The sequence below is a fragment of the Camellia sinensis genome, chromosome 3 (genome assembly GCF_055761805.1).
Source record: "Camellia sinensis isolate YWXY chromosome 3, ASM5576180v1, whole genome shotgun sequence".
Taxonomy (NCBI): Eukaryota; Viridiplantae; Streptophyta; class Magnoliopsida; order Ericales; family Theaceae; genus Camellia; species Camellia sinensis.
In genome coordinates, this window is record NC_138963.1 from 193,767,529 (window position 1) to 193,781,029 (window position 13,501).

Consider the following 13,501-nt stretch of genomic DNA (forward strand, 5'->3'; position numbering starts at 1 on the left):
TATGCTAACAAGTGAAAGAAAAAGAGTAGTTTCGATATACCCCATTGGAGCTTATTGTGAAACCTTTGCTAGTTTTTTGTATGGAAAGGAATTGTTTAGCTCTAAGCCATAAACCCCAGGTGGATCCCTTACTTCGATAGGATTTTGATATTAAAAAAATAATAATTATTATGAATTCTTATGCATAATCTTTTCATCAACTACCGTATGTAGTGGTGGTATTTTTATAATTAAAAGACATTATAACCTTTAAATATATTATTGTCTTGTGATTACTCAATAACATGAATACTAACTAGTTACATAATTATTTTAATATTTCTAAATTTATTATAGCAAGTTTATTACTGAAAAGTACAACAAAGTGTAGTAAAATAGGTTGAAGTTGTTTGGTATAAAAGATAGAGGTGAAGGATTTGATAATAGCTGCAGTGAAGTATTAGGATGCAAAGGCGATAGATTATCAAATTCCCACAAATGAATGAAAAGAACAAGGTCACCTCTTCTTTTCTTTTCTTTTTTTGGGATAAATAATGAGGTCACCTCTCAATCAATAGAAAAGAACACTAGAAAAAAAATGTTGTGAATTCCCCCAAGAATCCAAGAATAGATAACAATAAGTGATGACGGGGTAACTTTCTTGTGGTAGTAATTGCGAACTCATTCCATTTTTGGAGGGTAATTTTAGTCTAAATTTTATTTAAATATAAACTAACAGGATAAATGGGTTGAACAGTCGGGTTAGGATTTATGTAATTTGAACTCTCTAGCTCGCTCCTCAAACACTACTTGTATTACACGCCTTTCAAATATGCCACCTACTGCTGCCAACTATACTAGCAGATTCCAAAGAACATCCTTAGGCCATTTAGATATTTGCCATGTTTAGTTGCAAGACAGACAATAGTTCCTAAAAAAAATGCAAGAACTAAAAGGCATGCAGGCCACACTCTTTGTACATGGACAAAGAGCAACATGAAGTGGTCTACTGTTTCAACCTCTTTGCCACAAGGTGCAAGAATCCATAGAAAGGTATCTCTTTTACCTTTAGAATGTTACGCACTAGAAATATACCCAAGACTCATTTTCATGGGGACATCTCAAGCTTGTAATGTCCTTTCATGACCAAATCTACTTCCATATGCTTGCAGGAATTTGAACTAGTCTTGGTGGGCTTCCCTTTTTTTGGTGGCCAGCCTATTTAACATATGATACATGCCCCCCCGCCCCTCCCCAAATCTAGTTACTATAAGTTATTAACTATTGACTTTCTTGTGCTAGGCTGAATTTGAAGCATGTAAGAGGAATGCTTCTATATGGGCCACCAGGTTCTGGAAAAACCTTGATAGCACGAAGCATTTGCAAATTTCTAAATGCAAAAGAGCCCCTGGTCTCTCTCTCTCTCTCTCTCTCTCTCTCTCTCTCTCCCTACTTTTTTTAATCTTATTTTGACAGTTCTTTTTCTCCTCACATTCATGCAGATTGTAAATGGACCAGATGTGTTAGATGCATTCCAAGGTGAATCAGAGAGGAAAATAAGGTCACTCTTTAATGCAGCCGTTGAGGATGAAAATAAATTTGGTAAAGATGTGTACACATGTTCATTCTAAATTCACTTCATTGTGCTTTTATAGTGAGATCATTTAATCTTTTCTTTCAGGAGCTAAAAGTGACCTATACCTCATCATATTTGATGAAATTGACTCCATTGCTAAGGTGAGCACAGATGCAACATTTGCTCCTTCTAAATGCTGTTAGTTGTGCTACCTACAATTCATGTTATATATATGTGCGTGTGTCAATTTCACGATATCAGACTTAAGGTTTTTGACATAATTCAAGTATTTTTTTTCCCTATTTGGGTTTGACATCATTTTGGTGTTTTTGTATTCCCATGGTTATATGTTCTGTTTCTCCCATTTCATTCCCATGTCATACGTGGCCAATTTGTTGCTTGTGTGATATCTCTTTATTCCTTATTGGTAGTAGTGATATGTACTCCAGATTAGTAATTGTAACTCATCTTTTAAAACATTGACAATAAGATACAAGGCTTGAGTTTCATGCTTCTATGGCTTGAGTTTCATGCTTCTATATCAATATGCTTTTGTAAGACAAACATTCACTATTGAGTGTGTAGTCCAGATTAATTAGCATTGCTTTCACATTATTTCTATGTCCTATGATTTGTGATTTCAACTTGTCATCCACTTTTAAATGTTTTTATTAATTTAAACAACCTATGCTTTAGTCAGTGTGAACAATCAAAATAGAAATTCTATTCTATATGAAAAGGGTTGCTCATGGCTGAAAGTTTTGAATTCTGAAAATAGCAGGCGGTGCATCTTATCCGAAGACCCCAAAGCTAATGGTCACCTAGGCAAGAAACCATTTTTCTAGAAAGTGGTTCCTAAACAATAAGCACTCAATTGTTTTGCGCATAAATACAAAAAGCACTTGACTGACCTTAGGTAATCATCACATATGCATGTACTTCATAGCTTCACCATGACAGTTGTATTGAGCATGGGATCCCATTATCCCAAAACCTCTACCCACCGCACATGTAGCATCTCTCGTATTAAAATTGAAGGAGGCTATATCCAGGGAGCCTTGCAGGTGCATTTGGCCTTCCTTCCAAGATTAAGGGGACTGTCCACCTGTGTGCGCTTGTGTCCACTTGAGCCATCACACTTGGGCCCCCTTGGGCAAGTCGAGTTTCCACCTCTTATATGATTCTACACTTGTTTTCTAATCACCCTAATACACTCATGCCATTCTACATCAGATAGAAGAGCCTCAGGACACCTTTGGGCTTGGTGCCACGATTACAGGGCACCCAAGAGACCTCATGACTCTACATGAGATCGTACAAATTTTGGACTTGGTACATTGGAAATGAAGATTTGTCGAGATGCCTTGTACTATTCTCGTTGAGGGGATCTGCACCTGACCGACCTTGGAGAGATCTCGACAGGAAGACAACTCTAGAGTGTGACAAAAACAAGTGACTTGTTCATATCTGAGCACACTTGACCACCATTCTATCTATTGAGGTCACTAGGTGAGTTGGCCTATGTAACCCAATGCTTGTAAATATAGCCTCCATCGTCATACATAAAGAAGATCTAACCATCTCCATCCCTTGCTTTTTGGTTATTCACTTCTAGACCTCTAAAACAACTCCTCACTCTTTCTTTTCCCAAAGCCATCTTTGCTTTGACCTAGCTAGTATATGATGATGTAGTGTCATCTCAGCATCCTCCATAGTTCCTAGATAGCTCCCTTACTAGGTCATGTAGCCTCAAATCACACACAACCACATATAGAACTTCAATTTTTTTCCTAATACAAGGAGGCAAGAAAGATCCTTAACAAAATAAAGCATGATCTCTCTCAAAATATATTTCTCTCAAAATAAACTCTCTCTAAGTTTGGAAATGTTGAGCTCTAGAGAGTGTTGGGAGATATAGAAAATGTTTTGGATAGATGCCAAAATGGTCTTGGAGAGTTGACTCAACAAATGAGCAAAGGGTCCTTTAAATAGACTTGAGGCAGGGCACTTTTGTGGGCGTGGTCAGCCTTGGTCATGGCTGTCGTGTCCCTTTCGTGGGTTGCAGAGCAAACTTTTGGGAGCTGGTCGTTTGGGCAAAGCCTGGTTACGGGCGCAACTGTCCTGTGTGCTTCTTGCGGGCGCGATGGTGCTTCTCACGGGCGTGATGATGCATGCGGTTGAGCAGCTTTTTCTGACTCTTTGCTTCATATTTCTTGCACGTTTTGCTCCACGCTTTGTTAGCCTATCCCACAGACAAACAGCCTCCCTAAGCCACCATTTAGCTCTGTAAAGTCCATCCCTTTGTCAAAGTCTTATCCTCATGCTTGTTATCAATGAAGATCCAACAAAATCCACAAAATGTCCACACATGTGAAGCTTTATCCTTTCACACATGTGTTGACACCAAAAAGCTGAGACAAACAGCCAATCTGAGTATCCCAAAGTTGCCATTTTCAAACTCGAAAATTCAACAACATTATCTCCATATCTTGAGAAGCATCATGAATCATGTTAATGTATAGGAAGATAATGAACAAGAAAATAATAAAAACAAAAACACTTTGAATAAAAAATCATCATATTAAATTTTGTCAAGAGAGGTATTGCCAAAACATAAATCTTAAATTTCTTTAGGATAAAAAATCCTAACAATGTAAAGGAGGCAACAATGAGAAAGTAATCATAAGCATTAAGAGAGAGTGAGCGTGGTATTCTTTGGTTCCATATGTATATTGCAAATCATGTCTTAAATATGTTCTTGGTTTTTTTTGCAGAAAAGAGGGGCAGCTATGGGATTACACCATATGGATGATAGGCTTGTAAGCCAACTACTTGCAATGGTTAATATCTTTCAGATTTCATTTTTCAATTTTTTATTTTTATTGTTTCTCCTTGTCTAGGCAATACTTGAAAATTTGCATGCCTTTTAGATTGATGGCCTGAAAGCATTGAACAACATTTTTATTATTGGTACTACAAATTGAAAGGAGCTCATCGATGAAGCCCTGCTGAGGTAACCTTCTCTCCTTTGTGTTGTTCTTTGCTGATTTCTTGATTCTTTTTGAACAATGTCCCACATTTTTTGAACTCGAATGGTATGTTGAAATTTTGAGTTTATCAAGTAAAGAAAAATGAAATTATTTAAACATATTTATCTTTTATGGGTAACCAAACAAATATATATATATATATATATATTTAAAAATAGCTATTTATTTTATTCTCATTCTCCTAACTCAAGAAAAAAAAATTTAAAAAGTACTTTATTTATTGTATTTGTTTGTAGGGAAGGTAGAATCAAACTACATGTCAAAGTAGATTACCTAGATGAGAAAGGGCGCCTACAAATTTTGGGCATCTACACAAGGAACATGAGACAAAATTTTGTACTCGATAAAGATGTGAATCTTCATGAAATTGGTAAGTTGTTTGAGCAATATTGTTGTGTAAGTGGAAACATCAAATCATCATTTATGAAATGAGATTGTGCGTGTACTTGTTTGCACAGCTTGCAGGACAAATGGCTGTAGTGGCTCTACCCTTGCATCTCTAGTCACTCGTGCACATTCATATGTTGTGGTCCACACAGGGGAGAATGGATTACTACAGCATGTCAAGAATGATTTCAAGGTAACAATGAACCACTTTCTCCGTGCTATAGAAGATGTTAAGTTTAGACTTCAAGAATCTGACTTGGAGCTAAGCAAGTAATACACATCAACATTTATTTTTGTAACTGAATGACATAAACTACATATTGTAGATTTATTTAATAGAAAATGTGATTTCAATTAAAACATGTTTCCTATATTTTAGCAGGAAATCTATCATTATTCTTTCTTGTTCCCTACACCCTCAATTATTTAAAACAAGATACATGTGTCCTATTAAAAACCAAACCAACCAAGCCTTAAGTCCCATCACATGTGTCCTATTAACTTTGTCAAAATTTAGTCCTCAACAATAAGAACAAAATCCACTTCCAACCACTTGTTTAAAGTGGTGTAGAGATTATATTAGATTGCGTTTACACAGATAAAAGTACTATATGGTCAAAATTTCGTCCACGACTTCCAATTTTTTCTACTTGAACAATATTGTATAAATTTTATTCAAATTATTAAGTGCTTTCTAATAAAATCATTCTTCAACAAAATACGTATGTTAATTATTAGATTTATTTTAGTAATGGTATTTCCAAACTTGAGAATTTTCGAAGAGTTGCCAACTTCTTTTATAGAAGCATTATTTGCAATGTATTCCCTCCCAGGCTCAACCTTTATAACTCCTAGATCACTAGATTAGAAAGGTAAAGTTCAACTTATAACAGATTCTTTTGTGGCCACTGGCTTGCTGAGACACAAAAGGGTTTGGAGCATTACAAGGGGCAATGGTGGCAAGAGTGTTTGCCTTCACAAAAGAACCCTTGAGGCAATTTTCATTTTACCAACATTCACTGGTTTTAGTTATTATTAGAGATGAAAATTATTCTTATTTTTGTTTTCTGATTAGTTTTCTTGTTTTCTTCTAGTCGTCTCAGGATGGGAACGAAGGAAATGGTAAGGATCTTGATTCTGTTATTTTAGTCAGTAAAAGTGTCTAAACTTTTAGAACCTTAATTTTAATTAATAAAAGGTCTTACCTGGCTGAATCTTTATCACCTGCTCTATAATCGTTATCACTTTGAATTTCATTTTTGTGGATTCTACAGCAGTTCAGCACTGAAGTTTTACGCACACAACAAGAAATTGCAAGGCTCAAGGAGAACACTGCACATTTTCAGGCTACAGTTGAGACGAAACTCGTAAGTCCTATGTAAATTATGTTGGTTCTCATTTCTTTTTCTTTCCCCCTCCCCCCCCCCCCCATCATAGGCAAAGCTTTAACATTTTTGGTGCACTATGGCAGGAGACACTTCGCTGTGAACTTTTAAAGTAAGGGCCTGGATTGGGTTTCAAGTGGTGTTCAAAGTCATGGAAGTATCTAGTTTATATTTGGTTCTATTAGAACATGTTACAGGTTTCTATTTGCTTGGTGTTTTAAAAACTGTGTTTGAATTCTAATCTCTATTTGATTGTATATGAGTCTGTTTAATGGTGTTCCCACATATGTATATTGAGTGTAGTGTTGTAAGATGATTGGGATATATACTGTACATTTGATTGGTCAAATATGTAAATTTACAACTCTGTTCACTGTTTCATTTTGATTTCTTTATTTATTTGTTTTTGAAAAGGAAAAAAAAAAAATTAATTGACCGTTATCAGTTGTACCATGGGAGTTAATCTATGAGAGTGTCAAACTCCCTCATTATAAGATTTTATTGATTTATACAAATATAAGTTTTACATGGAAGGTTCCTTAAATAAACATGGTTCTCAAAAAAGAGAAACATAGTTCAAATGGCATAAATGTCCTTGTATATATTCAGAGTCGAGTGTTTTACACAACTTTTTGATTTAAAATTGTTTCAGAACTTTCATATAATGAATTTTTTTAGATGTACATTTGAAATAAAATTTATTTTTCAAAATCCTCTCATCGATTTCAAATTAACATGCATATGAAAGGTGAGATCTATGAAGTTGAAGGGACGTTCCTCGCCAGAGGATTGTTTTCTTAGGAGGTCGTTCTTTTGAGATTGAAGAAGAAGGGGTTGATCAGATCGAATGACAGTGTTTGGCGATTGTAGAGTGCGGGCAGGGCCTTCGTAGAGTGATTGTTCTTTGCGGGCATGAGGTCAGTTGGTGTTGTCAGAAGCTTCAAAGGGCCTTGCGGGAACCTGGCTGCCTGGCTTACTTGGGCTACGTGACCCGGGGATATCGGAGTGTGGGAGTGTGGATTCGAAGAAAGGAGGATGACAGGTCCTCATTTCAGTTGGTGGCCATGACGAGTGGAAGACGGGAATAGATTTTCGTGCCAGAATTTGACTTTGGTGATAGATGAAAGGCGTTTGCTTTGGTCCTAGAGGGTTTTCCCTTTGGCGATAGGTGGGCCAAACGCAAGCAAAGCCCACCCAGGTGGTTGCATTAGGGGGACCACCGCTGGCGGTTGTGGCAGTACCTCGGGATGGGGATGGGGGGGATGTTGTGGTACAGGAAAGAACTGAAGGATGGTGGTTTCAGAAGTTGGACAGAGCAGTAGTAGGGAGAATGGGGATATGGGAGGCAAAAGGTTTGGACACAATGGTTGTCACAAATTGGGTGCATCAATGGTCGCAATTGTCGGGGGAAGTGGAGGTTCATGGAATTGGAGGCCAATTTTACTTATTTGTCTTCCGATCGAGGCGTGAGACGGAGAGTGTGGTACGTCGGAGGTGGACGATCGCTGACCATGATCTAGTTCTCAATTGGTGGTCACCGAATTCGTTGTGTGTGGATGGAAGGGCACCAGCCTTGGCATGCCATAACTGGATATAGATATTGGGTCTTTCGATCCACCTTCAAAGCACTAGGGTGTATCGTGAGATTGGCAATAGATGCGGTGGATTTGAGACAACTGATGAGTTGATGGAGATGCTGGGGTGTGTTCGGTTGAAGGTTTGCGGCATTATATGCTTCCTATCTGGTTGGAAACTAGACCGGTGGTGGTGGGTGCTTCGGTGACGGGTGGTTCCTGGGCTGCGAATCTGTCGGATATGGAAGGCGCAAATCAAGCACGGAAGGTGTGGCAAGGATCTCGAGGAATAGTTCAGCTGCAGAGATTCGGAGGGTGGAGGAGATTTCAACCTAATTCTTAGAGATTTGGGGAAAATAGGGGTGGGGATCAACAGAGGCATGGTCTTATAGGAAATGGGCTTAGGTAGGCCTGGTAGCCACAGACCCAGCACGAGGTGGGCCAACCGAATCGCCCGAAAATGCGTCAGGCCCAATCTGTGGCCTATACAGAGAGCGATGCAGATGGGCTTCGAGTATGACTAAAGGGTGTGCCTTGGGAGAGCCTTCTTTGGCCCATGGTTTTGGGGATGGGGTGGACCCATTTTCTAAGGGGTCAAAGGTGTAGTTGACAGGTCAATTGGAGGATCCACCTGTGCAACGGGTTCTTCAGCTACTACGTTAGACTGTGGTTTTGCAATCAATAGAGGGGATTTCCACAGCGAGGGAGGAACAACGGCGGTCATCGATGTGTCACTAGACGACGGAGACTGGGCCTTCGCGATGTCAGTCCAAGGCCGGTTCGTCAAAGGGTAGAGACGAGCCGAGGTTATCTTCGGCACTCAGTCAGTCGCTGGTTCTGAGGTCTGAAGTTTGCGAAGAGGAAGGAGATTGGTTGGGCTATCACGTCAACTCTGGCATTGGCTTGGACGCTGGCACTAACGCCGATCGATGGGCTGATAAGGGTGAACTTTTGCCTTTGGTTCTGCATCCATTGGCAATGAAGACAATGGAGTCTGATACTGTCGGGGTTGGGGCTAACAGCGAGATAACAACACCTAATGAGGGTGTAGTTTCACCTCTAGTTTTGCAACTGTTGGCAATGGAGCCTATGGAGTTTGATACCGGTGGGGTTGGGGTTGATAGAGACACAACAACATCTAATTTTGCAAGCGATGCTCCTCCAACTCTAGGGGAGTTGTCTACTTGGGTGTTGTCACAGATCCAGGAGGTCAGTTCTTTGCTTGGGGTTTCTTTTGTTGGGCATGAGGATTAGGCAATGAGACTATTTTCAGCCATAGAGGCATCATGGAGGGGGAGTGCTCCGATGGGGAAACAAATACATGTTGTTGGGCAAATAGGGAAGAGTGCTAGAGAGTTGCAGAATTTACAATGCACTATTAATTATGATCGGCAGTCTCAAGAAGGGGGTAGGGCTATGAGGAAGGAACGTATAAGCCAATCACTGTTGCCATGCGGTTAAAAATCTTATCTTGGAATGTGTGTGATCTTAATGATAGAGGAAAGAGGGTGACGGTCCAAGCAGTTTTGAGGAAGGTGAAAGGGGATGTTGTATGTTTTTAGGAGACCAAGCTGGAAGACATAGACCGGGAGGTGGTTAGGGAGGTGTGGGGGGGGGGGGGGTCGGTATGGGGAGACCAAGCTGGAAGACATAGACCGGGAGGTGGTTAGGGAGGTGTGGGGGGGGTCGGTATGGGGATTGGACATACTTGCTAGCTGTTGGGGTGGCTGGGGGGATTCCAGTGTGCTGGGATCGGAGGGTGGTTGAAAAAGAGGACAGGAGGTTGGTAGTTTCTCCCTGTCATGTCTTTTTCGTTGTGTTGGAGATGATTTCCGATGAGTGTTTACGGGAGTTTATAGGCCTGTGAGAAGGTCAGAGCGGTCTTTATTTTGGGCCAAATTACAGAGTATTGCTTTTTGGTGGTCGGCGCCATGGTGTGTAGGAGAGATTTTAATGTGGTGTGTTGTGCAAATGAGAAGTTAGGATTGGGCCTAGTAGTGGGATCTATGCGGGATTTTTTGTCGTTGATTGATGATCTAGAGTTAATTTATTTGCCGATGCAAGAAGGCAGCTTTACTTGGTCTAGAGGCTAGGTATGTTTGTGTTTGGACCGATTTTTGATTTCTGGGGATCCGGAGGAGCACTTTTCTAAAGTGGTTCAGGAAAGATTGGATCGTCCTGTTTTAGATCATTGGCCAGTGTTATTGGATAGTGGTGGGATTAGAAGTGGTCCAGTGCCATTTCGACTTGAAAATATGTGGTTGCAATCAGAAGGGTTTGTGGATACAGTTTGGTCGTGATGGGTAGGTTATAATGTGTAAGGAGATCCAAGCTGCCGGTTCGTTCAGAAATTAAAACTTCTTAAGGGAGATTTGCGGAGGTGGAATAAGGAGGTGTTTGGTCAGTTAGAAACTCAGAAGACTAATCTTTTGGAAGTGTTGCAAGAGTTGGATGAAAAGGAAGTTGAGGGTAGGTTGCCTACTGAGGATTTGGTGGCCCGTGAGGGGGTAAGAAAGAAGTATGGCCAGGCGGCTCACATGGAGGAGGTTAGTTATCGACAGAGATCGAGATGTTTATGGTTGAAAGATGGGGATCAGAATACAAAATATTTTCACCATATGGCGAATGCTCATCGCCGTGTTAATCAGATTGGGAAGCTGTGGCTTAATGGTGTGTTGTTATCATCCGAGGCGGAGGTGAGGTAGGGCATAGTGCGCTTCTATCAATATTTGTTTTGGGGAAATGATGAGTCTTAGAGGCCAGGGTTGGATGGTGTTCAGTTTGAGACTATTTCAACAGCGGATAGGCAGCTACTCAAGAGGCCATTCTCATGTGAGGAGGTTTCTAGGGCTGTTCAAAAAATGTTTGGGGACATGGCGCAGCCCCGGATGGTTTTACTTTGCTTTTTTTCCAACCTATGAAGCACAGGTACTCCAAAAATAGTGTCGTACACATACTGGGTACTTACCAAGTGCGAGAACGTGAACCGGTACGGCTGCATGCGTACCGAGTACAGTAAAAAGGAGTCCAGTACATTTGGTTCAATCGGGTACGACATGGGTACGCCTTTGGTGCGTTTTGGGTACGTCGGGGCAGAAATCAAATTTTCAGGAGAATTGAGGGGTACCGGAGCAATATTAAGAAAAAATTCAAAAAAAAAAAAAAAGGAATATACACAAATGATGTTTGTTTTGCCCTAATCTCATCACTTCAGTAACACAGCAGCAAGAGGCGACGACGACCCATCCATTCCCTTCGAAGGCCTCCGGCGACAGCGACGCAAGGAGTTCCGGTGAGTGCTCTTTATCTTCTTCTTCGCTTTCTTCTTCGCCTTCTTCTTCTTTGTTACATCTTCCACCATCGTCTTCTTCGTTTCTTCTTCTTCATCTCATATATTTTTTTGTTTTGTAGAGATCAGCAGGCATTTGGTTTTGTCCCTTGTTGCATCTCTTTGTCTTCCTTCCAGTGAGAAACTGGTCAGAATTTTTGGGTGCCCCTGCATATCAGCAAACAACAAACAGCTGGTTAGATTTTGTTTCTTCATCTCCTTATTTTTTCATCTCTTTGTCTTCATCTGTATTTATTTTTATTTTTTTCTTCTTGTTTCTTGTTTCTTCTTAAGAGAGGTAGAACTTGGTCAGAGAGGTAGAACCAAAAAAAAATTAGAGAGGTAGAACCAAGTTATTCAATCATATTTGGAACAAAAAAAAAAATAGAACAAAAAAATTAATAATCAATCATACTTACATAATGTTAATAATAAAAAAAATTAATTAGAACAAAATTATTCCTCAATACAAGAATGTTAATTTTTCCTTTGGTGTTGGTTATGTTGAATTGAAATATATTAATATTTGTCTTTTAGTTTTATAGTTCTCTTTTTAGTTTTGATATTTAATTTTAATTTGTAGGTTGGATCCTTTAACCATAATTATAAAAAAATATATCGACGTACCGCAGCCGTACCCATATCATACTTTTTTGGGGTTTTACCGTATCGGTGTACCCACACTTGTACCCGTACCATACTAGTACCCGCACTCGTGCTTCCTAGCTTCCAACGGTGTTGGGAAGTGGTAAAGACGGATGTGTTAGCCTTGTTTGCTCATTTTTATTAGACAGGGCAATTTGAAAGGAGTCTTAATGCAACTTTCATAGCGTTAATTCCTAAGAAAGGATGGGCGGAGGATTGGGGTGTTTGTTTCAGTTTTTTAGAGCCAACTTATGACTTTTAATTTTGAAAAAGTTATTTTGGACTGTTTGATTAAACTTATTTCAAACAGCTTCTGATTCTAACAGCTTATTTTAACTCAAAAAAACTGATTCTGAGAAGCTGCTCACCCCTTGCTTCTGATTATCAGCTTCTGCTGTGGACATGTTAATTTATGGTTATACTCTTAAATTTTTTTATTTTTTATTTTTTTAAAAATAGAAAAAGACTCAAATTGACTATAGATTATTATTATTATTTTTTATGAGAAATGTAGACAAACAAAAAATAAAAATTAATTAAAAAAGCTATTTCACAGCTTATTTAACAAACACTACTCAGCAACTTAAATCTATAATCCAACAGCTACACCAAACAGATTAACAACTTCTGATTAAAGTCATAATCTATAATCTGTTAAGCTATAATCTATAAGCTGTTTTAACAGCTACACCAAACGGGGCCGATATAAGGGATTTTCATCCCATTAGCTTGTAGGAAGTGTGTACAAGCTTCTAGCGAAAGTTTTGGCTAATAGACTGCAAGGTGTCTTGGAGGGGCTGGTGTCCGAGTCCCAGAATGCCTTTATGGGTAGGCATCAGATTTTGGATGTTATGCTGGTAGCAAATGAGTGTGTTTACTTACGTATTCGCCAGGGGAAAGCTGGCCTTATGTGTAATTTAGACATTGAGAAAGTGTATGATAATGTGGATTGGCGGTTTTTGATGTATATGTTGGAGCGAATGGGGTTTGGGGCTCGTTGGCAACAGTGGATTCAGTTTTGTATCTCAACGGTTCAGATGTCTATCCTAGTGAATGGGGTGTCGGCAGGTTTTTTCCCGACTCATAGGGGTTTGCGGCGGGGAGATCCTTTGTCTCCATTATTGTTTATTTTGATTATGGAGGCTTTGGGGCGACTGTTATCTAATGCAGTTCAGAGGGGTTTGTTGACAGGCTTCGAGGTGGGTAGGGATCGGAATACTAGCTTAGTGGTGTCTTATTTGTTTTATGCAGATGATGCTCTTATTTTTTACAGAGCGGCGGATGGTTTGGTTGGCTAGTTGAGGTGTGTTCTTCTCTGTTTTGAGGCAGTTTTGGGGCTTCTGGTGAACCTGGGAAAGTCAGAGATGATTTTGATAGGTCACGTAGCGCATATTTCCACATTGGCGGCTATTTTGGGGTGCAAGATAGTGGCTTTGCCCACAACTTATTTGGGGTTACCTTTGGGTGCTTCTTTTAAGGAAACTAGGGTGTGGGGTAGGGTGGTGAACAAGATGCAGCATCTTTGGCAGGGTGGAAGCGGGAATATTTATCGAAAGGGGGACGCGTCACACTAATAA

The 13,501-nt window shown here is 39.7% G+C and overlaps 1 protein-coding gene across 1 annotated transcript in view; it reads left to right on the top strand.

Annotated features, from left to right (window-relative positions):
• The first annotated feature begins 1,291 nt into the window (after positions 1–1,291).
• The window catches only part of LOC114261624 (vesicle-fusing ATPase), a 98,280-nt gene continuing 86,070 nt past the window's right edge, over positions 1,292–13,501 (top strand). The window contains exon 1 of the mRNA XM_082921786.1: positions 1,292–1,390. Coding sequence (XP_082777912.1) covers positions 1,307–1,390 — 84 coding nt within the window. The 5' untranslated portion in view covers positions 1,292–1,306. The remainder of the gene's footprint in view (positions 1,391–13,501) is intronic.